Source organism: Pogona vitticeps, chromosome 2 (assembly GCF_051106095.1).
Source record: "Pogona vitticeps strain Pit_001003342236 chromosome 2, PviZW2.1, whole genome shotgun sequence".
Classification (NCBI taxonomy): Eukaryota; Metazoa; Chordata; class Lepidosauria; order Squamata; family Agamidae; genus Pogona; species Pogona vitticeps.
Window position 1 is genome coordinate 25,029,630 of NC_135784.1, and position 22,442 is coordinate 25,052,071.

Sequence of the window (22,442 nt, forward strand, 5' to 3'; positions counted from 1 at the left end):
TCCCTTTGCTTTTGCATTGATCGCTGTGGCTCATTACCAGAACAACAGGCGGCAAGGCAAAGCAGACTGTTATTGTGTAGTAACACTTCCGTTTTCCATACAGATCATCCTATTGAATGAACCAGACCTTACACCTCAATTGCAGTAGGAACATGGTATGGTATACCTATCTGGCAACTTTCATCCAATACTTTTGTCACTGTAGCACGCTAGAAAGAGGTTTGAAGAAGCAATTCCAGACTTGATGGCTTCCACACTGGATTTTACATCTGCAATCACCCTGGTGTCATCACATTAGTACTCATTAAAATTATTAAAATTATTGCTCTTTACATTTAAAAACAATGTTGAATTATTTCCTCCTTCTGTGCTACCAGAAGTTCGACATCCTCATGGGCGTTTTCACCACGGTGCTGGCAAAATGCAGCAGTATCGAGCTATAGCAGCTTTGAATGATGGTTTTTATGCTACCCCCAACTTCCTGTCACATGACTACCATTCCCACCTTCTGTCAAATGGCTGCAGCCCAGCCGGGTCAAGGGAGGGGTTTCCAAGACCTCCTTTGGCCATTCTTTGGGGGCCAGAGAGCTGAGAGAGAACCCCTTTTTGTAATCTGGGTTTTCCTTCTTTCCTCTCTGCCCTTTCCCACTTCAAAAGACCAAAAACAGCTGCCTTGATGCTAATGACCGGCCCTTTTTTTGCATGGCTTCTCTGGCACAGACGTTGCCTCGTGATGGTGGCATGCTTCATTTCCACAGTCTGATAGCAGCCCAGGAAAAAAGCCCTCTGCTGAGAGGTGGGAAGGAGGGACATAGAGACAAAAGGAAAGATGGGGATCAGAAAGACAGAAAAGGAATCTATGAGGGGTGGAGGGTATGCATGAACACACCCTGCAGTTCTCTCCCTTCCAGCATCCGTTGCTTTTGTAATGATTCCTGCACAGGACTGACCAGCTAAGGGCAGATGAAAAGGGGAGGCCAGGAAGGAGGGCAAGATCACAAACTCAGGTAGAACGGGCAGTGAGGGACATAGCGTTTTCCTTTTTTTTTTTTAAATCCATGATTTCTCAAACCAGCCCCCCCCCCCCGAGCGATTCACCATCTTTGCAGTCTTGAGAAGTGTAGGGACATCCTTGTACACCTGCCTGTCAATCTTTATCTACTGTGTTCACAGTACAGCTGGAAAGGGGCACATTGAAGGAGTTCCATACGGATAATCTGGACTCTGGAGTAACTAAGTGCCTCCTTATTTTCGGTTCTTTCCTTATGGAGGGTGGACTTCTTGGCGGTTCCTTTAATTTTGGAGGTGGCAACTCTTTGGAAGCACAGCCATAATGACCAATTTTGAACGCAGGGAAGGAGACCTGCCTTCCACTCTCACAACCACACAGCTCCTTATCACTGTCGATATTTAGAGAGGACAGCCATGGTGCCATTATGTCCTCTTCTCTCCTGTAAATTTTCTCTTTCTTTGAGGCAGCGCAATGGTGGCCCAGGGGGTGGTACAGTACTTTGTTTTCTGCCTCAAGTGGCAGGAGAACTCTAACTGATTCTGTGGAGGATTCTCTTGAAAAGGAGTAAGACCCACCTCTAGAGCCCTGGGACAAAGCTGTGGTTGGATCACCCCAATTACATATCTCTGGCATCCTATGAAAAATCCACATCTCAGATGTGTCAATCTCTGTTATAGTGACCTCTGTCAAAGTCCACAATTTCATGCCATCATCACATACAACACACGTTCTCCAAACCATGTTTCTGTTGTGTTGCGCAATCTCCCAGCATCAGGAGGCTGCTCCGAACCATCAGTGTTCTGCTTTGTGTGTATGCGTGTGTTAAGTGCCATCAAGTTGCACCTGACTTATAAGGACCCTAAATGGGGTTTTCCAGCAAAGTGGGAAAGTAGTTTTACCAGAGTCCTTCCTCCCCTCAAGCTTCCATAACCAAACAGGAATTAAAATCCTGGTCTCTTGTGTCCTAGTCCATTATTCTTTCTGCTACACTACACTAAGTGTGCTGGTTTTTGATTGCGTAGCTGTTCTTCCATTGTGTACATTAAACCAAATTCCAAGGTATACAAATTTGACAATATTCACCCACATGGTCCTTTCAGCTCTTTAACTGCACTTCTTCACTTGCTCGCTTTTAACCGATTACCAAGAACTTTTCTTAATACCCATTTTTATACTGTGTTCAGTACCTCAGTGGCTTTTTGAGTCATCCTTGTGGACCATTTACCTGTTACGTTAGTAATACTATGTTTTCTGCCTGTAAGATGTGACTGATACCATCTCCATTGACAAGGATACTATCAAGTGATATGGAAAATAGTTATTTTAGGATGTTCTTAGTAGACAAACTGGAAAGCAGTGGTGAGAGTAGACATCTTCATTGTACTCGTCATCTCTCTGTGTCATTTTATCTTCAGTTTTTTGCTTTGCTTTTAATTGCCAGCACTGGTCCATACAGAGTTTTTAATTCACATTCCTTATTGATAGAGACGGTGAGGGACCACAGTCCAGCCAGGGATGTATCAACAGCTATCGTTCTACTTGCAAGAGGATTCCTCTAATAATAGGGAATACCTCAGCTACAGAAACAGGATCAAGCACCAGGGAATCCTCCACAGTCCACACTATACATCTCTTCATTCCTGGACAAATGCAGGGCTACCGTTTCCAGTGGCTCAAAAGTCACTGCCAGCAAACAGAGCCTGAAACGCTTATTACTCCAAAGTCACAGCATGTTTCCTGACAGACTTGCTTCTCTGCAGAATTTAAAATACGTACACTATTCCAGACAGATGAGGGAGAATAGTCCTCCTACAAGGCCCTGATGGTGCCCTGGATATAAAGAAGGATAAAATGAAACTTTTTGTTTTGTGGCTGGTATTTCAGGGCTCATTTCTGTCCTGAGATCACCAACCCTGGCAGTCACCTGGACTGAGTGGAAACTGCAAGGAAACATGGGCATTTAATTTTTAATGAGAAGCACGTTTTGAATATGTCATCGGGGACAGTATTTATTAAGGACATTTCTGCCCCAACTCTCCACTTAGAAAAGGAGAAAATCTTTAATTTACAAACTAAAAGCAATTAAAAGTGAAAGCATTACAATCTTAATAATCAAAGGGACTAAGTTTAAAAGGCTATTTTTTTTCCAGTGGTGTCTCACATCCTAAAAGCAGGTAGTGTGAAAACCATCACTACTCTCTAGAGTGCATTCCACAGTCTGGGAGCAATGCAGGAGAATTCTCTCTTTCTCTTACCTGCCTCCCAACTGGGCCTTCATAGGGGATGCCATTCTCAGGAAGACCTCTCTCGGGGCGAAAAAGCAGGATAGCTATAAAAGAGACTGTCAGAAACCCCAACACCAAGTGAACTACTTCAGTGGAAGAGTGCATTACATCCACATATGGCAGCCATTCTCAATGTGCGAGACTGATGAATTCAGATACATCAATCTTATTAATAGTAGTAAAGTACACAATTCAGTGCTATTTGATGGAATTGAAAATACATTTTGTTGTCATTTAGATGTTGTGTCCAGCTCTTCGTGACCCCATGGACCAGAGCACGCCAGGCCCTCCTGTCTTCCACTGCCTCCCGGAGTTGGGTTAAATTCATGTTGGTAACTTCAGTGACACTGTCCAACTGAAAATATATAGCAGCATAAAATACATAGCAACATACAATAACCATTCTCAAATCAGAGTTGTTATGATATAGCACAGTCATCATCTTAAGGAATCTCCCTTCAGTCATCTCTCTCCTGCCTTTTATTGCATAACTATGATCCCACACATACATTTTGGATCTTTAATTGCATTTCTTCAGTGGCTTGCTTTTAGCTTGATTTTCTTAACACTCGTTTTTACACAGTAAAAATCAGGAGTTCATTGGCTTCTTGACTAACATTTCCAGACGAGGATGGATAGCTCAATGAGCTGTGGACCTAGAAATTGGGAAATCAATTTCCCATTGTAATGTCCCAGTAGAAGAGCCAGCCTGTGTAGCCTTGGGCAAATCTGAGAGTGGCCTTAGAAAAAGGAAATGTTAAAGCCATTCTGAGTATTCTCTACCTAGAAAACCCTGGAAAACGTCACCATAAATCAGAATTGCCCTGGTAGCATGTCATTATTTTTCATAAATAAGACAGAGGTATTTGTGAGAAACAAAAGCAACAGGAAAAGCAATGTTTAATACGTGGAGATCTAAAACAAGACAAAACCACTGTGGTCTTACATTAAGAGAAAATAGAGATTTTAATTACAAACTAGCCATAGAATGTGCTATCAATCAGCATTAAAAAGCTTCTCCCTATATAGGCTGATTGTACCCAAATTCCAATTGATGCCCTATTAGGGTTCTTTTTTTTTTCACTCAATGTACAGACTACCCAATTGTTGGCAATAAGCAAAATTAGTTACTTTTAAGCTAGAGCTTTGGGTCTCTTTGAATAGCAATAGTGATATCCACTTCCAACCTGACACCCTAGAAAAGTTCTTGTAGGGCAGAGCAAAAAAATAATAATAAAGTGGTTGGGGACTACAAATATGCCTATAAAGAAAAATAGTTTCCATTATGCTTTACACTTTTTGATTAAGAAGGACTGCGTCTTCTCAGAGCTGCATTACATGGGATTGCGACCAAAAGCAGGTCCATCTTAGGCTAAATACTGGCATGAGACCAATAGCTTATATGAAAATACATTGGGTTTCCCATATAACTGACTTTGCTACTTTCCTTTCCGAAAGGAATCTGCAGAGGGAAGATAGAATTTGGAGAAAGGGAGGCTTGTAGGATAAATGGCTGTGAATGCCTGAATAGTATACTTTCATAAGCTGAGTGCTTGTATGGTTGGCAGATGGATGATAAAACGTTGAGTGAAGAGCTAAATGTTGATTAGTTAGTGTGATGGGAATGTGTTGCGAGGTGGCAGCTGAGAGAGTCCATTCTAGGTAGTCTGTTTTTGACTGAGTTAAGAAGGGTCTGTTGAAGATACTAATGGGAGTCTGTTATCTGATAGAAAGCTGAAATCTTATTTGTGCTGTATAGTCTGTGAAACAAGTTATTTAGAGAATGAATACAAAACAATATATTTATATTTTATAATTACTTTACTCTTTAAGTTATATACCCTAGTACCTCCTTTTCCCTTCCTCCCATTTGCCTGTTTTCCAAATAAAATTGTTTTATTTGTGCAGAACCAAACTCTACCCATTATTTTATTTCATGAATAATTTGTAAGACACTCAGCAATCAACAATGAGAAGTATTACGCCCATTTCACACATGTCTACATATTACCAGAGGGAACAGAAGATATTTTTATTTATTTATTTATTTATTGTATTTATACCCCGCCTATCTGGAGATGGGATCAAGGTTGACACAGCCTTATTTATTTATTTATTTATTTATTGGACTTATATACCGCCCCATAGCGCTACAAGCACTCTCCGGGCGGTTTACAATTTTTAATTATACAGGCTACACATTGCCCCCCCCCCAGCAAGCTGGGTACTCATTTTACCGACCTCGGAAGGATGGAAGGCGGAGTCAACCTTGAGCCGGCTACCTGGGATTTGAACCCCAGGTCGTGAGCACAGTTTTAGCTGCAGTACAGCGTTTTAACCACTGCGCCACGAGGCTCATATGAGCCTTCCATCCTTCTGAGGTTGGTAAATTGAGTACCCAGCTTGCGGGGGAAAGCAATGTGTTGCTTGCATAATTAAACTGTAAACTGCCCAGAGAGTGCTTTAAACACTATGGGGCAGTCTAGAAGCCGCACTCTTTGCTTCCGCTTTATATAAAATAGATACCAGGTCAGGGCAAAGAGGATCATGTGAGGTATAGTAAAAAGGGGCAATCCCAAAATATTAGGTCCAGGATTTGGGGAGTGGTTTGAGCTAACATCTATTCTAGTGTCACTAAGGAGCGGTGGCTAGGTTTTAGGTGTAGGAGCGTGTGAAAATTATTGGAAAGGTAATCACCTCAATGTTACCCAAATGCTAAACTGTAAAAAAAGAGTTAACTCTCTATATATTCATATATCTCTTCCACTGTTGCACATTTATGAAGTTTCTTCTCCTCTGTGGGCTCTCCAGTTGACTCTCCAAGGGAAACATACTCCATATCCCTGTTACGCAAATAGATTTTCTCTCCTTTGAGGACTTTGTAATGGTTCACAAGAAAAGATCTGTAAGCCATATTATTTTCACACACTACTAGCATTTGCACTTTTCTCCCTGTGTGTGTTCCCAAATACATAAGGTTTGACAATTCAACAAAACATTTCGCACAGTGCTGGCATTTCTGTGGTCTCCACACTGTTTGCATGTTCCTAGTAGGCATGAGATAATTGGACTACAAATCCCATAATTTTCTATTCTGGGAGTTCCACCAGACAGACCCACCCCTACAGACACTTAAATACAGTATGGCTCACCTGAAGAAAAGGCCTAGGTGTGATCGCTTCATGGCTTAACATAGACCCAGTTATGTCCTAGCTTCCTGTGCAGAAAGGAAGCTCCCAGCTAGTATTGGGCCAACATGCTTTCTACACAGGAAATTAGGATGGAAATAATCCTCTGACAGAACATGAAGCCTTTCCAACTAGTTCTACTTCCACACGTCACACTAAGATGTCTGTAGAAGTGGATCTGTCAGAACTCCCAGAAAAAAGAATTATGGAGTTTGTAGTCCAAAAAACCATGCCTATTTTTTGCATTCTATCTATCACGACTCAACTGGCAATAAAAACATTACCAGTTTGAAGCATGGAGGTAAACCAAACAAAATAGATCACCAGGGAAGAACGCATATTATCTACCTAGGCAGAAAAATATGCCAAATCCAGAATGTGACACCAGACTAGCAGTGATATACGTGAAAATGATTAAAGGGTCTTATTAGAACATAAACATGAATCAAGAGTGAAATACAACAGCAGAATACCCTCTTTAAAACAATACTAAGGCACATCAACATATGTTTAGTACCAAGAGGAAGGGAAGTATGCTGTGTTCACCTCTGAGCACAACTTGACAATGATAGTGAAATGCAAAATTATGACCAGGATGGTAAATGCCATTCACACTGCATGCTTCTCTCCTATGTGAAGTGCCTGGTGCCTGACAAGGTGTGAATTCTGAACAAAACATTTCCCACACTCTAGGCATTTGTATGGTTTCTCTCCTGTGTGGACTCTGCAATGGATCACAAGTTCTGTTTTGCGAGCAAAACATTTTCCACACTCCAGACATTTGTATGGTTTCTCTCCTGTGTGGATTCTCTTGTGCTTCTGAAGGTTTGATATCTGAGTAAAACATTTCTCACAGTCCTGGCATTTGTATGGTTTCTCTCCTGTGTGGACTCGATTATGCCTCACAAGCTGTGTATTACACGAAAAACATTTTTCACACTGCTTACATTTGTACGGTTTCTCTCCTGTGTGGATTCTCTGATGGATCACTAGTACTGAACTGGCAGCAAAATGTTTCCCACACTCCTGGCACTTGTAGGGTTTTTCCCCTGTGTGAACTCTATGGTGTTTTAAAAGCTCTGACTTTTGAGGAAAACATTTCCCACATTCCTCACACCTGAATGGTTTCTCTCCTGTGTGAACTGTCTGATGTGTCACTAGATGTGAATTCCGAGCAAAACATTTTCCACACTGCTTACATTTGTATGGTTTCTCTCCCGTGTGGACTGCCTGATGTGTCACCAGTTGTGAATTCCGAGCAAAACATTTCTCACATTCTTGACATTTGTATGGTTTCTCTCCAGTGTGAATTCTCTGATGGATTGCAAAGTCTGAACTAGAAGCAAAATATTTTCCACAATCCGGGCATTTGTATGGTTTTTCTTCTGTATGGATCCTCTCATGCCTCACAAGCTGGGAATTCTGAGTAAAGCATTTCTCACAATATTGGCATTTGTATGGTTTTTCACCAGTGTGGACTCTTTCATGCTTCCGAAGGTTTGAAATCTGAGCAAAAGATTTCTCACAAGCCTGGCATTTGTATGGTTTCTCTCCTGTGTGGACTCTTCTGTGCCTCACAAGCTGGGAATTCTGAGCAAAACAGTTCTCACACTCCTGGCATTTGTATGGTTTCTCTACTGCATGGATTCTCTGATGGATCAGGAGGACTGAACTGGCAGCAAAATATTTCCCACACTCCTGACATTTGTATGGTTTCTTTCCTGTGTGCATTGCCTGATGAGTTACAAGGTGTGTCTTCTGAACAAAACATTTTTCACACTCCTGACATTTGTGTGGCTTCTCTCCTGTGTGGATTCTCTGGTGGTACAGAAAGCTGGATATCTGAGAAAAACACTTTCCACATTTCAGGCATTTGTATGGTTTCTCCCCTGTATGAACTCTATGGTGTGTCACAAGGTCTGCCTGTTTAGAGAAACATTTACGACATTTCTGGCATTGATATGGCCTCTCTCCTGTGTGTACTGTATGATGTGTCAACAGTTGTGAATTCTGAGCAAAACATTTTCCACACAGGTTGCACTTGTATGGTTTTTCTCCTGTGTGAATTCTTCTATGGATCACAAAGACTGAACTGGAAGCAAAACATTTTCCACAGTCCTGGCATTTGTATGGTTTCTCACCCGTGTGGATTCTTGTATGCCTGACAAACTGTGAATTCTGAGCAAAACATTTCTTACAATCTTGGCATTTGAATGGTGTTCCTCCTTTGTGGACTGTCTGATGCTTAATAAGATTTGAAGGCTGGGCAAAATATTTTTCACAGTCCTGGCATTTATATGGTTTCTCTCCTGTGTGAACTGTTTGATGAGTCACAAGATGTGCCTTCTGAACAAAACATTTTCCACACTCTTGACACTTATATGGTTTTTCTCCCGTGTGGATTTTCTGATGGTAAAGGAAGATTGCAATCTGAGTAAAACATTTTCCACACTCATTGCATTTGTACAGTTTTTCTCCTGTGTGAATCCTGTGGTGGTTCACTAGGACTGATTTTTGAGAAAAACATTTTCCACACTCCTGACACTTGAATGGTTTTTCTCCTCTGTGCACTGCCTGATGTGTCACTAGTTGTGACTTCTGAGCAAAACATTTCCCACACTCATTGCATCTGTATTGTTTTTCTCCAGTGTGGACTGCTTCATGGCATACAAGCTGTGAATTCCGAGCAAAACATTTCTCACAATCCTTGCATTTGTATGGTTTCTCGCCTGTGTGAATTCCACGATGGATCACAAAGTCAGAACTGGAATCAAAACATTTCCTACACTCATGGCATTTGTACAGTTTCTCACCTGTGTGGATTCTTGTATGCCTGACAAGCTGGTAATTCTGAATAAAACATTTCTCACAATCTTTGCATTTATATGATGGCTCTCCTCTGTGGGCTCTCTTGTGCTTCCAAAGACTGGAAATCTCAGCAAAACATTTTTCACAATCCTGGCATTTGTATGGTTTTTCTCTTGTGTGAATTCTCTGGTGGTTTGCAAACTGTGAATTACAATCAAAACCTTTCCCACACTCCTGACATTTGTATGGTTTATGTCCTTTGTGGACTGCCTGATGGATAGAATGCTGAGCAAAACATTTTTCACGCTCTTGGCCTTCATGTGGTTTCGCTCCTGTGGCAAGACTGTGGTGCTTCACAGGATATGCATCCTGAGGAAAACATTCGTCAAGCACTTCACAGTTAAAATGTTTCTTTGCAGTGTCGATGAAACTGTGACCTGTAAGCATCATCTTTTGGCCAAAACATTCCCTAGATCTAATGTATTTCTGGGATTTCTCTCTGTAATGATAGTCCTCCTCTCCATTGGTTTGTTGGTGTTTGGCAAGATCCAATTCAACGCAGGCCTTTGTTGATCTCCAGTTATCTGTGAATAAGAAGGAGAAGCAGAAAATAATTTGAACTCTGATCCTGGGAGAGAAGGAACCTCAGGAAGAAAAAGGAGACTTAAGAAATTATGAAGATCCAGGAGGGAAAAGGAAGAGGAGACATGGTACACCTTTCTCCTTTATACTGTATATTCCCTATCTCTTTGAGTTCTAGACAAATGCTTTTTTATTCTACCAAGCGTTATAAGAACTCTTTTTTGTCTTCTAGATTTTAGCTTTTTTTCATTTCTGTAAGAATTTAACTTTTGGTTTACATTCTGCAACGTTTGGAGAGGTTGATTTTATAATTCCGTTCATTGCTTGTGGTGTTTTAGAATGATACACAAGCATCAGCTTTAACTGAACCTCGTCTTTAGCGTTTCTTTAGCAAAAGATTTAAATATTCCTGGTTAGCTCTGAATCTACATGCACATTTTTCTTCATAGGAGGCAAAGTACAAGAGGCATCCTTTTCTTTAAAAAAAGCCTGCTTCATCCACATAAAAGACAAGTTCAGGAGGACGGTTGCTTGCCTCACTGATGGTTTTCAGAATTGCAGGAAATTCCTCGGCTACCCTAGCATCAGCGCTAGTCCCTTCACCAGTGATACATATGCTGTTGATGTTTGAGTGCTTTTTAAATGTCAAATCATCCACTGCTCACTGCACGTGCTTCTGACATATCTCCTCTTTCTCCCTGAATAGGTTTAAAGAACATCTTGCCCTTTTCATTATTATCAATTGGCTTAAGGGCATCTTCTCATGCATTTGATTATCCACCCAAATACTGAGCCTTCTTTTCCTTTCTTCAAGCAAATGACTTCTGGAATGAGTTGACTTAGTTCCTGGCTATTTTTAGGTTCTGGTTGCAGATGCTATTATATTATCTTTATTATTTATTATTGTTCTTATTGTGGACGTTGACTTAAAGAAGCATCCACAACAAACTAATGCTCACCCATTTTCAAATGTCATAAAAAATAAAATCTTAGATCCAAAGAAATACCCTTTCTTTGCATCTTAGATGAAGAAATATCACCTACAGGCCTCTTTCCAGCCATGATCAGTAAAAGGCCATGACAGCTAAAATAGCCACTCTTCGGAAGTTATGAGCAAATGCACTTAAGTGAAACAGCGCTACATTGTACCATATGGGGTATTACTGTACTGAATCAGAAAAAAGAGACAACGCAAAGCAGTTAGCAGAGATGCAATCAAGCAATTGGCTACAGGAATCATAGAAGTGCAGAACTGGAAGAATTGTAAGGGTCATCTTGCAATTCTTCTCTTTCCATACATTTACATGAACTACTTCATCACCTGACTGGGCACCAGCTAGATTTGCCCTTCCTTCAGCTCCCTGACTGAACACTCCTTCTTCCTCTTCTGGCTTTATGGCAAAGTTAGGAATTCCTGAAGGAAAGAAGCGGAAGCAGGTGGTCAGCAATGATGAAATGTTTCATCACCTAACTGGTGACAGGAATCATAAAACAACCTCACAGGATCATAGAATAGCATTCCATAATCCTGTTCATCTGGAGGTCTGAGGTTCACCTCACTGCACCCTCTACAAATGGAGTTCTATGAGCCTCTACCTCACCTGATCCACTTTCCTTGGAGCCTGGACAGTACAACGACTCTTCCTCCTCTGGCTTTAGAACAATATCAAATCCTGAATCAAAGGATAGAGAGACAGGGTCATGTTTTGTAGAGCGACAGTGCTTCACCAAGTAGCCGGCTTTAGGGATCACAAACTCCTAGAACTGTAGAGTTCCTTCCAAAGAGTCATCTAGACTCTTTGGAAGCCGCCTAGAGTGGATGAGTAGTCCAGATAGGCGGGGTATAAATCAAATAAATCAAATAAATCAAATAAATCAAATAAATCAAATCAAATCAATCAATCAATCAATCAATCAATCAATCAATCAATCAATCAATCAATCAATCAATCAATCAATAATCTGGTCTAAACCTCTTTTGAAGCAAGTACACAAAATGTTCCCTCCTCACCTGAATGATCCCCGGGAACACGTGTCGTTTCCACGGATGCCTGCTTCCACAGCCCCTGTTTCTCCTCAGGCTTTACGACAACACCAGCAAATCCTGAATTGAAGGAAGGGGAGAAGAATACAGAGTCAACGGAGATACAACTTTTCATTCATAGAATCACAAAATCATTAAAAAGTGAGGTTGGAAGGGGCCTACAAGGCCATCAAGTCCAACCCCCTGCTCAAAGCAGGAATACCATCAAAGCATATCTGCAGGCAACTATCTAAGTTTTTCTTGAATGCCTTCAATGTTGGAGCACTCACCAATTCCCGAGGGAACTGTTTCCATAGCCATGCTGCTATAACAGTTAGGATGTTTTTATTCTGATATTCAACCAAATTCTGGCTTCCTTTAACTTGAGCCCACTGTTGCATGTCCTGCACTCTGGGAAGATCGAGAACAGATCCTGCCCCTCCTCTGTATGACAGTCTTTCAAATATTTGAAAAGTGCTGTCATATCACCCCTCAGTCTTCTTTTCTCAAGACTAAAAGTTCTTTCAGCCTTTCCTCAAAAGGCTTGGTTTCCAGTCCCCTGATCATCCTTGTTGCCCTCCTCTGAACTTGTTCTAATTTATTCATTGCCTACAAGATTCATAAAACTAGAATTACTAGAATGAAAAAAAAAACTGCAGAGCAGGAAGTCCCACCAGTTATTTAGCTGAACCTGCTCCCAACACAGTTACATGGATTGCTCTCTCACCTGAAGGAACACCAGCGAGGCTTCCACTTTCCTTGGACAATTCCTCTTCCTCCTCTGGCTTTACAACAGAATCAGGAAATCCTGAATAGAGGGGATAGAACACAAGGAATTGGCTATAACAGCTGCAGTGCTTCTAAAACCCAATGGTTTTGAGAATCATGGACATCTAAAACTGCAGAGTTTAGAAGGAACTCCAAGGGTCACCTAGCCTAGTCCTTTGCAAATGCCCATGATATGAATGGGTTCTTCACCTGATTGGCCCCAGGCAACACTTGCACCTTCCTCAGCATCATGGCTGTACAGCCCCGCTTCCTCCTCTGGTTTTATGATAATGTCAGCAAATCCTGAATCGAGGGAAAGAAGCAAGAAAGATAAATGCAATGCTTCAACTAATTGTCTGCAAGCATCATAAAATCAGAGAATCATAGAACAGCTGAACTGGGAAAGGCCCTCAAGATCAATTGACTTATTGACTCTTATCAGTGCAGTTATAGAAAGTTCCCCTCACCTGGGTGGTCACTGGCAGCACGTGCCCATTCTTTGGATCTCTGATTATACAGCCCTTGGGCCACTTCTGGTTTTATGGTGACGTCAGGAAAATCTGAATTAAATGAAAAAAGCAAGGAAACGTTTCACTAACCCATTGGCCGGAGTGGTCAAACTTTGAAAATTTGCTCACTCTGGCTTCAGCCGACAAGAACCGTTGTTCCAAACATCTGGTGAACACTAGAAAAGTTGTCCTTCAATTTAATGGTTCTTAACAATATAAATTTTATATTGTGAGTCTTCTTGGGTCTTGCAGGAGAGAAGATAATAAGCAAACAAAAAAAAATGAGTAAGACTTTCCGTGCTAATAACATTACAGCTATTTCCTAGATAATCTGGCAGGGGGTGGGAATGCACTTCCTGTGGGAGACATGGCTTCAGAGGGGGAGGCTTAGGAGGGAGGGATGTTGTTTTATCAGTGGTTAACCGAGGCATTCTTGGACTGCAACTCCCAAAAATCCTGACCAGCACAACTAGTGGTGAAAGCATCTGGGAGTTGCTGTCCAAGAACACCCGAGACTGGGAACCACTGTGCTATATACCGTATTTTAACATTTATAAGATGACCCAATGTGTAAGACGACCCACCTCCCCTTTTCTAACCCCAAATTAGAAATAGCAGGGATCAAAGGGCTCCCTTTTTGCCAAGCCCCATGCCTTGACAAAAGGCAAGGAAAGCGGCTGTCAAAGGAATGCCTCCCCTTCCTTTTTGCTAAAGTCCAGTGTTCCCTTGCCTTTTGAGAAAGCACCAAGCTTAGCAAAAAGGAAGGAAGCAACGCCTTCCCTTCCTTTTTGCTAAGCCCCATGTCTTCACAAATGGCAGTGGTAAAGAGCTGCCTTCCGTGTATAAAACGACCCTCAATTTCCCCCCTCAAATTATTTAAGGAAAAAATGTCATTTTATACACGGAAAAATATGGTGGTAGTAATAATAATAATAACCTTTGAACTGCATTGCTGGAAGGGACCCTCTGGATACAGCCCCTGTCAAGGAGGCACAGCGGGGCATTGAACTCCCAGCCTCTGGCTCTTGGGTCAAAGACCTAAGCCACTGAGCTATCCAGCAGTTCCGGAACGGATCCCTCACCTGGAGCAACATTTGCCATGTCCTCAGATCTCTGGTTATCAAGCCACTCTTCTTCCTCTGGCTTTACAAGGGTATCAGGAAATCCTGGATGGTGGGAAAGCAACAAGAAGAGGTGATCGGTTAAGGACATAATATTTCATTACTAGCTGGTTGCTAGAATCATAAAACTATAAAAAAATTAAAAAATGTAAAGCTGTAAGAGATCCAAGGGTGACCTCCCCCAACTCCTTCCCTATTCAGTTATAGAGGCCATTCCCTCACCAGCAACACCTGCACATTCTTCAGCTCCCTGGCTGTACAGCCCCTCTTCTTCCTCTGCCTTTACAATGTCAGGAAATCCTGAATTGAAGCAAAGAGACGAGAAGGAGTGGTCAGCAGAGCTGGAATGTCTCCCCAGTTAACCAGCTGGAGCAACTACCTTTGGGAAATCTAGTCACGGTCACTGTAGATTCATAACCCGCTGTTGTAAAACTCTGCTGCTTTTGATGATTCAACAAGCAGACCAGAGTTCAAAAGACTTAAAATTTAAGAATTCTGAATTAATTCTGAGCACTGAGAAGAGAAGACTCCCTGGAAAAGAGCCTGATGTCAGGAAAGTGTGAAGGCAAGAGGAGAAGGGGACGACAGAGGACAAGATGGATGGACAGTGTCGTCGAAGCTACCAACATGAATTGGACCCAACTCCGGGAGGCAGCGTAAGACAGGAGGGCCTAGCGTGCTCTGGTCCACAGGGTCACGAAGAGTTGGACACGACTGAATGACTAAACAACAACAACCAGAACTGGATGAAATTCACAGCCCTTCCACACCAAAAGCCACTGTTCTTCATCCCACACCTGCAGAAGCTTTCTTCATTTCAGTGGGATCATTTAAAGCAGATTACAGTCATTATTTCAAAAGGCCAACCTATGTACAATTGAAGCAACTGTGCATTCTTTCCATACTTATCCCGCCTTCCTCTCCCCACCTCTTCCTGTTATTCTTCTGGATCTGATTATAAAACAAATCAAATAACAGTTCATCCATCTGACACTAGTCAATTGTAGTCCACAAAAACTTAAGCCATAAAAATGTGCTAGCCTTTAAGGCACCACTGGATTCTTTGTTGATTTTGCTGCAGCTGACTAACAGATGGACGGTATTTGTGTATGTTTATCTACTTATTTACACAGATGTTTGTTTGCAGAGAAAGAAAGAAAAAAAACCAGAGTGAGATCAGAGGAAGAGAATGTGAAGAAATATGGACTGATAAATATAAAGGCTGGATTAGATGAACGAGAAGTGAAAGTTAGAGGAAGAAATAACAGAAACTTAAAACAACAGCACTTGTCTAGCAGAAAGCAGCAATGACTTGAAATGTGTACTAACCAAAGTTAAAGAAAAAAGTGCAAAAACAAATTCCAGTTGAACATTATAAAGAAATAAAATACAGATGTATTGTACTTCATAACTTTAACAATGACAAATGAAGTAATCAATATTGCTATAGATTTTCCTATATCTTCATTCAATCATCTACCTTAATGAAGACTACGGCAAAAAAAAAAATCAGAAGATACTGTATTCAACTTTTTAGTACATGTTAGTAAAAGCAGAAGGGAGTATGAAAAGAAGAAGGCAAACAGGAGACGGATGGACTCAATAAGGGAAACCATTGCCTTTAGGTCACAAGTTCATGATTTCTCCTTTCACAGGTAATTAATTCAGAGGGTTGTCATAAACAGCAGTGAATTGATGGCACATAACAACAGACTATCTTTCCCAATTACACTTGCTCTTCTAATGATCTGTCCAAAGTACAAAAAACCTTGGTTTAATTACTCTAGCTTTCAGTGAGAGTTCAGACTAGATTTGATCTAAAACCCACGTCTTTATCTTTCTGGAGTCTGTGTAGAATTCTCCTCCCACACATTTTGAGTGAAATGTGGGGCTTTTTGGTTATATTTCATCACTGTCTAGTTTTCACATCTAGACATACTGATCAGGAATACGATGGAAATTTATTATTTCACTTTCAATTGTCTAATCAAAAGGTGTGTGTTTTTTTAGTATAAGCAACGTTCCGTCTAATTTTCAGCTTCCCCCCTCATGCATGCCACTCCACCATCCATGTGGAGTTCCCTCAGTGATCCATCATGATCAGAACCAAAGGGCCTGGAAAAAAATCGCTGTAGGTACACAAAGGAGGAGGAGCCCTGCATGGAGGGGGTGGAGTAATGCACGCTTGCATAGCCACACACCTTGCAGGGAACCCTGAATGTAAGATATTTATACTTCAGGGTTTACCCTAGCTGCCTTTCACACAGCACTAGTAAGAAGTAGCTTAAATGTCATTACTAGAGATGAGGGTATTCTTTTACGAATACAAATATCCCCATACAGGTGGACATAACAAAGGGAGTGCAGAGCCCATGGCAACAGCAGAAGGTGAGTAAATGGTCCACCCCCAGGAGGCTGGGCCCTTGTTATGTCCACCTGTGCATGGGGTATTCATATTCCTAAAAGAATACAAATACAGTGGTACCTCGCTTTACGATTGCTCTGCATTATGACAAATCCACTTTACGATGATCTTTTTGCGATCACAAAACGATGGTCTAAATGGGGGGATTTCACTTTGCGATGATCAGTTCTGTGCTTCGGGAACCGATTCTTCGCAAAACGATGATTTTTCAACAGCTGATCGGCGGTTTCAAAATGGCCACCAGGTAAATAAAATGGCTCCCCTCTGTGTTTAGGGACGGATTCCTCGCTATACAGGCAGCGAAAATGGCCGCCGTATGGAGGATCTTCGCTGGATGGTGAGTTTCAAGCCCATTGAAAGGTTTTCAATGCGTTACAATGGGCTTTTTATTTTTGCTTTACGATGTTATCGCTTAACGGCGATTTTCCTAGCACGGATTATCGCCGTTAAGCGAGGCACCACTGTACCCCCATCTCTAGTCATTATCTATGCACCATCTTCCACCAGTGTTACCTTCCATGACTGCTACTGTCCAGTACCTGCACTTCTAAAATTCCTCTATTCCCATAACTACCAAGAATATCAATTCTTTTCTGCTGATGTGACCAACAATTAATGAACAAAGAGACGTCTTGGCTTACTGACCATTTTGCCTTAGGTGACCCTGAGAGAAGTCTAGACTCAGACGAGTCTAGTCTCCAGCTGGGATTGCTCTCAGCTTCCCTGACATCTCAAACACCTCACCAGCTTAAGCAGCACATCTAAGTGGCGGTGGGGGGTGGGGGAGGAGATACTGTGCATGTAACAACAGTGTAGATACTATGCAACAAATTCATATTAACATTTTTGCTATGCAAAGATCCAGTCACAAGTAGAAGCCCTCAGTAGCCCATCTTTCACCTGAGCAAGTCCTTGAGGTGGTCTTCCATCTACTCTCATCCAAGCCACATGGCTTCTCCTCTTCCTCTAGTTTGACCATTACATCAAGCAACCCTGACCAGAAGGAAAAGGAAATGGAGTTAAGCAGGACAGAATGACCCCCCCCAAGCGCATGTAATTATTAATGGATTTCTAGTGCAATGGTGGAGAAGAGTTGATCCTCCAAGACATTGTTAGACTGCAACTCCACTCAGCCTTCCTTGTTACTGATGATAGTGGCTGACTACTGGTGAGAATGACCACAGACTCACAACTGTCCTGTTGTGTTGGGCTAGCCACACTTTTGTCACTTCTGGTCCAGAGTTTTGTTTTAATTTAAATTAATTTTATTTTTATACTGTCCCACAGTGCACAAGCACTCTCTGGGCAGTGCACAAACAGCCAGGATATAATATAACACAACAACAAAATTTGTGGCTAAATGTATTAATAATCATCAGAGAGCAAAAAAATAATTTAAAAAAAGTGACATAATCTCCTCTCCTAAATGAAGACAATTACATTAAAATTAAATTAATATCCTAACCATCTAAACCTGAAGGTTTAGTGCAGTTATGTAATTCTTATGTCTTTCTTTCCTCACCTGTAGTGTGTTGTGATGTATTTTCCATTTTTCTCCAAAATGAGCTGATCCGGAAAATACGAGTTGCAGTTAAGGGAGGATATCAAGTCACGCTTTTTGACTAAAAATCCTACTCAACAATATGAAAAAAAAACGAGAGAAAAAGAATCAGGTAGGTTTTATAATTTGAAATAGCGACGTGTGCGCTAATGAGGCTGAAAAAATTATTATGGATGCCTTTAATGCAGACTTCATCTACAAGTTCATTCATAGGACGGTCTGTATCCAATTATTACTCCCAGCCACCTTTCTAATCATCACAATTATCATCATCATCTTAGAACTGCAGTGAAGAAAGGGTCCCTAGGGACCAGGGAGTCCAGCCCGTCAAGGAAGCACAGTGGAGAATTGAACTCTCAAAGGGCCTTTTCAGCAGCTGCCCCCAGATTATGGACTGCCATCCTGAGTGAGATTCATCTGCTGCTGACATTGATGATGTTTCGGCGCCAGGTTCCAGAAGGTTTTTAATTTAAGTAATATCAACTGTGGGTCCTGATGGCAATTTTTAGAGCATTGTATTTTTAATTGTATTTTAATTGTTTTAATTGCACTTAAATTGTTGTAACCCACCCAGAGACCTTTGGGTATTGTGAGCGGCATATAAATTAACTACCTACCTACCTACCTACCTACCTACCTACCTACCTACCTACCTACCTACCTACATACATACATACATATCCAGCCAGTTTACCTTTTATATCTTTCATTAGACCCACGGAATCAACGGGAAATTGTGGAGCGAACGGTAATATGAATTCCATTGATTCAGTTTGTTTATTGTATTTGGGATTGACCTTTGGACTTAGGCCATAATCACAAGGAGTCTCTGGTTCAAATCAGAGATCTTTTCTAACAGACGATAATATGAATGAACCTAGAACACGTTGTGGGCTAACAGTCTCTTCCCACAACGTCCTCTCCTAAACCAGGAACGCAGAATATCTGTCAGCTCTCTGGGAACAGGTGGCTAGCAGCTCTAATCGGCAATACCATTTCATTAAATAATTTTTCATGCCCACTGGAAAATCGGCGGAGTGGTAAGATGTTGGTCTTTGTGGCACCCCGCTCTAGGCACAACGTCAGCACCAAACAGCACCCTGTCTTGTGCTACTGCTGAAATATCCTGACTGGATGGCCTCTAAGTAAGGAGAGGGGGGGGTAATTCTTTTCATCATTAAGAATGGCTAACGCCAACATATCCAAGGATTACCTTGGGGGGTGAAAAGAAGCTTTTGATTAATTTAAATTAAATATTTCCTTTTCCAAATCTATTAGGACTTTGGAATCAGAGGTAGAGAGTGGAAGACAGACTAGAAGGCTGTCCTTTCTCCTTGATCGGAATGACGCTCTGCTTGCATACTTTAGGGCAGGGGTCCCCAACACCTGTTCCATGGCCTGGTGCCAATCTGTGGCCTTCGCAGGACCAGGCTACGAAGACAGACCCCCCGCACGCAAGCCCACATGCACACACGGCCTGCCCACCCACATGCTCCCCTGCGCGTGCACGCGCTCCACTCATCTGTAAGCATGCCATGACCATCCACACATTTGTGCGAGCACGTCCCGCCCGCCCACGAGTGCCCCACACCCACCCATGTGCACAGGGGGTGTCCCGTCCCCGCACACAGATGCTGCCCCCCCAACCAGTTCGCAGTTCGGAAAAGGTGGGGAACACTGCTTTAGGCTGAAGCACTGAGCCGCTGTGAAAATATTTTCCACATATAGTTCCAGTTAATATCTTATTGCTCTTTTTATGTATGGGTCCAGCCAGGATGGTACTGTCTCTGGTGGGGTTCCCTTCAGTAAGAATTTTGCCCAATATTCCTTTTTGTTTGTTTACCTGGAACAGTAAAATCCTGTTGTGTAAAGTTATGGTGATATACTGAATACTGTATACTGAACTGACAGCTTCCTATCCCTCTCCCTTTCGTGTTCTGACTCTCCCTAGGGTTCCCTTTTGGCCTGGAGCCATTAATAGCTAAAAAGTGCCACCAGTTTGCTGCTGCAGTACAAAAATCAACAGCAGTCTGGCAGTGATTTTTTAGCACAAGCTTCCCGAAGACTTCCCCAGGGCAAGAAGGAGCCCTAAGGAGCCTTGAAACCTGGAGCTGGGGGGTGAAAAGCTTTTGATTAATTTAAATTAAATATTTCCTTTTCCAAATCCAGTTTACTGTAGCGTAACTTTACACAAAAAGGATTTTTCCCATTAATATTGTATGTTTCTGTGTTTGTCTGTTTGAAAAAAATATTTTATGCTTTTCAGTTTTCCTGACTTGATTTTTAGGTATGGGGTAGGAACCGGCAATTCCACTCCAGTATCTTTGCCAAGAATGCCCCATGATCAAAAACAAAAGGCTACTTCTTTTGTTAGAGACGTGGTGGCGCTGCGGGTTAAACCGCAGAAGCCGCTGTGCTGCAAGGTCAGAAGACCAGGAGTCATAAGATCGAATCCACATGACGGAGTGACCTCCCGTCGCTTGTCCCAGCTCCTGCCAACCTAGAAGTTGGAAAGCATGTAAAAATGCGAGTAGTTACCACCTCAATGGGAAGGTAATGGCATTCTATGTCTAGTCGCGCTGGCCACATGACCACAGAAACTGTAATTTTTAGGACAAACGCTGGCTCTATGACTTGGAAACGGGGATGAGCACCACGCCCTAGTCGGACACGACTGGACTAAATGTCAAGGGGAACCTTTACCTTTCCCTTACAACTTTTACAATTTGTGATTGGGTTCTGGTTCTAACTTAAGCTGTTCCTCTTCTTTAACATGATTCACCACAGGAGACGGAGTATCTTTAACAGAACCTTTACTAACTTCAGGAGGGGAGGGGTGCACAACAACTTTGGTAGATCCAATGGGACTATTAACTAACTGGAAATCAGTCCAGGTTGTAGGTAGTCCTGTCCACACCAAACTTTCTTTCAAAGAGACGCTGCCCCAAATCTCGCCCGGTCGGTCGGTCTTCACAATGGGTTGCTCCTCACATCGCAAATGGTCCCACAACAGGGGTGACGAGCCCAATCCCCTTTACGATGTGTCTCCCCAGTAGGGACAGGGTCTGGATGGAGTCCACTGTTCCTTTGGGCACCCTGCTGCCGTGGCCACTCTTTCACAGGTATGTAAATATGTTTCTGAGTCATCCTCAGGTCCCATTTTCTGGATACGAATAGGCGCTGGTCCCGATATCTATGAATATCTAGTGATGCCCACCAGCTCCAGCGTTTTTCTATTCCTGCTCTCCTCCTCTTTCTTTAGCACTTGTCCCAACAGTATTATATACTGTTCAGCCAGCATTTCCATTAACTTCTGTCTCTCCATTGTGTTCTGTAACCACATTCTTTCTGTGGTCGTTGTGATAGGAACAGCCCCACGTTGGGTCCCATTGTGATTGGGTTCTGATTCTAACTTAAGCTGTTCCTCTTTGTTAACACAATTCACCACAGGAGACGGAGCATCTTTAACAGAACGTTTACAAACTTCAGGAGGGAAGGTGTGCACAACAACTTTGGTAGGTCCAACGGGACCATTAACTAACTGGGAATCAGGCCAGGTTGTAGGTAGTCCTGTCCACATCAAACTTTCTCTCAAAGAGACGCTGCCCCAAATCTCTCCCGGTCGGTCGGTCTTCGCAATGGGTTGCTCCTCACGTGGCAAATGGTCCCACAACAGGGGTGACGAGCCCAATCTCCTGCGCGATGTGTCTCCCCAGTAAGGACAGGGTCTGGATGCACCACCTTCTTCCAAGGAGCCTTCTCTCTTGAGGAATCATCTTCTCGCCACAGCTGAGTTTGCTCCCATGAAGTTTCTTCTCCCAAATCTAATTTTTGTGCATCTCCCTCACATTGCCCTTGTAAACTTTCACTTAAACGTACCACCTTATAGGCCCCTATCCAGTCTCGACCCAGCAACATCTCTTTAGTTAAACTTGGAACTATCCCCACTTCTAGCCTTCTTCGTTCTCCCAAAACTTCTATATCAACCCACGCGGTCTCATAGGATTTTAAATCTCCATGTATAGACTTGACCTCTAAATTCTCTCCGGAGCGTATGGCTTTTAAGTCTCGGACCACAGTCTTCCCACAAGCAGTGTCTATGAAAGCCTTTTTGGTTTCTCCATTAACAAGTGCCTCTACCTCCCATCCTGCTAGGACCT

General features: G+C 42.3%; 1 protein-coding gene across 1 annotated transcript in view; it reads right to left on the reverse strand.

The window, feature by feature from the left end:
* Nucleotides 1-4,162: 4,162 nt before the first annotated feature.
* LOC140704051 (uncharacterized) overlaps nucleotides 4,163-22,442 on the reverse strand; it is a 28,414-nt gene continuing 10,134 nt past the window's right edge. Inside the window, 13 exon segments of the mRNA XM_078386835.1 lie at nucleotides 4,163-5,397; nucleotides 5,663-7,212; nucleotides 7,215-9,877; nucleotides 11,197-11,289; nucleotides 11,477-11,548; nucleotides 11,887-11,979; nucleotides 12,626-12,706; nucleotides 12,877-12,969; nucleotides 13,134-13,226; nucleotides 14,258-14,341; nucleotides 14,519-14,596; nucleotides 17,622-17,714; nucleotides 18,244-18,317. Of these exon segments, the coding sequence (XP_078242961.1) occupies nucleotides 6,985-7,212; nucleotides 7,215-9,877; nucleotides 11,197-11,289; nucleotides 11,477-11,548; nucleotides 11,887-11,979; nucleotides 12,626-12,706; nucleotides 12,877-12,969; nucleotides 13,134-13,226; nucleotides 14,258-14,341; nucleotides 14,519-14,596; nucleotides 17,622-17,714; nucleotides 18,244-18,317 (3,745 nt within the window). The 3' untranslated portion in view covers nucleotides 4,163-5,397; nucleotides 5,663-6,984.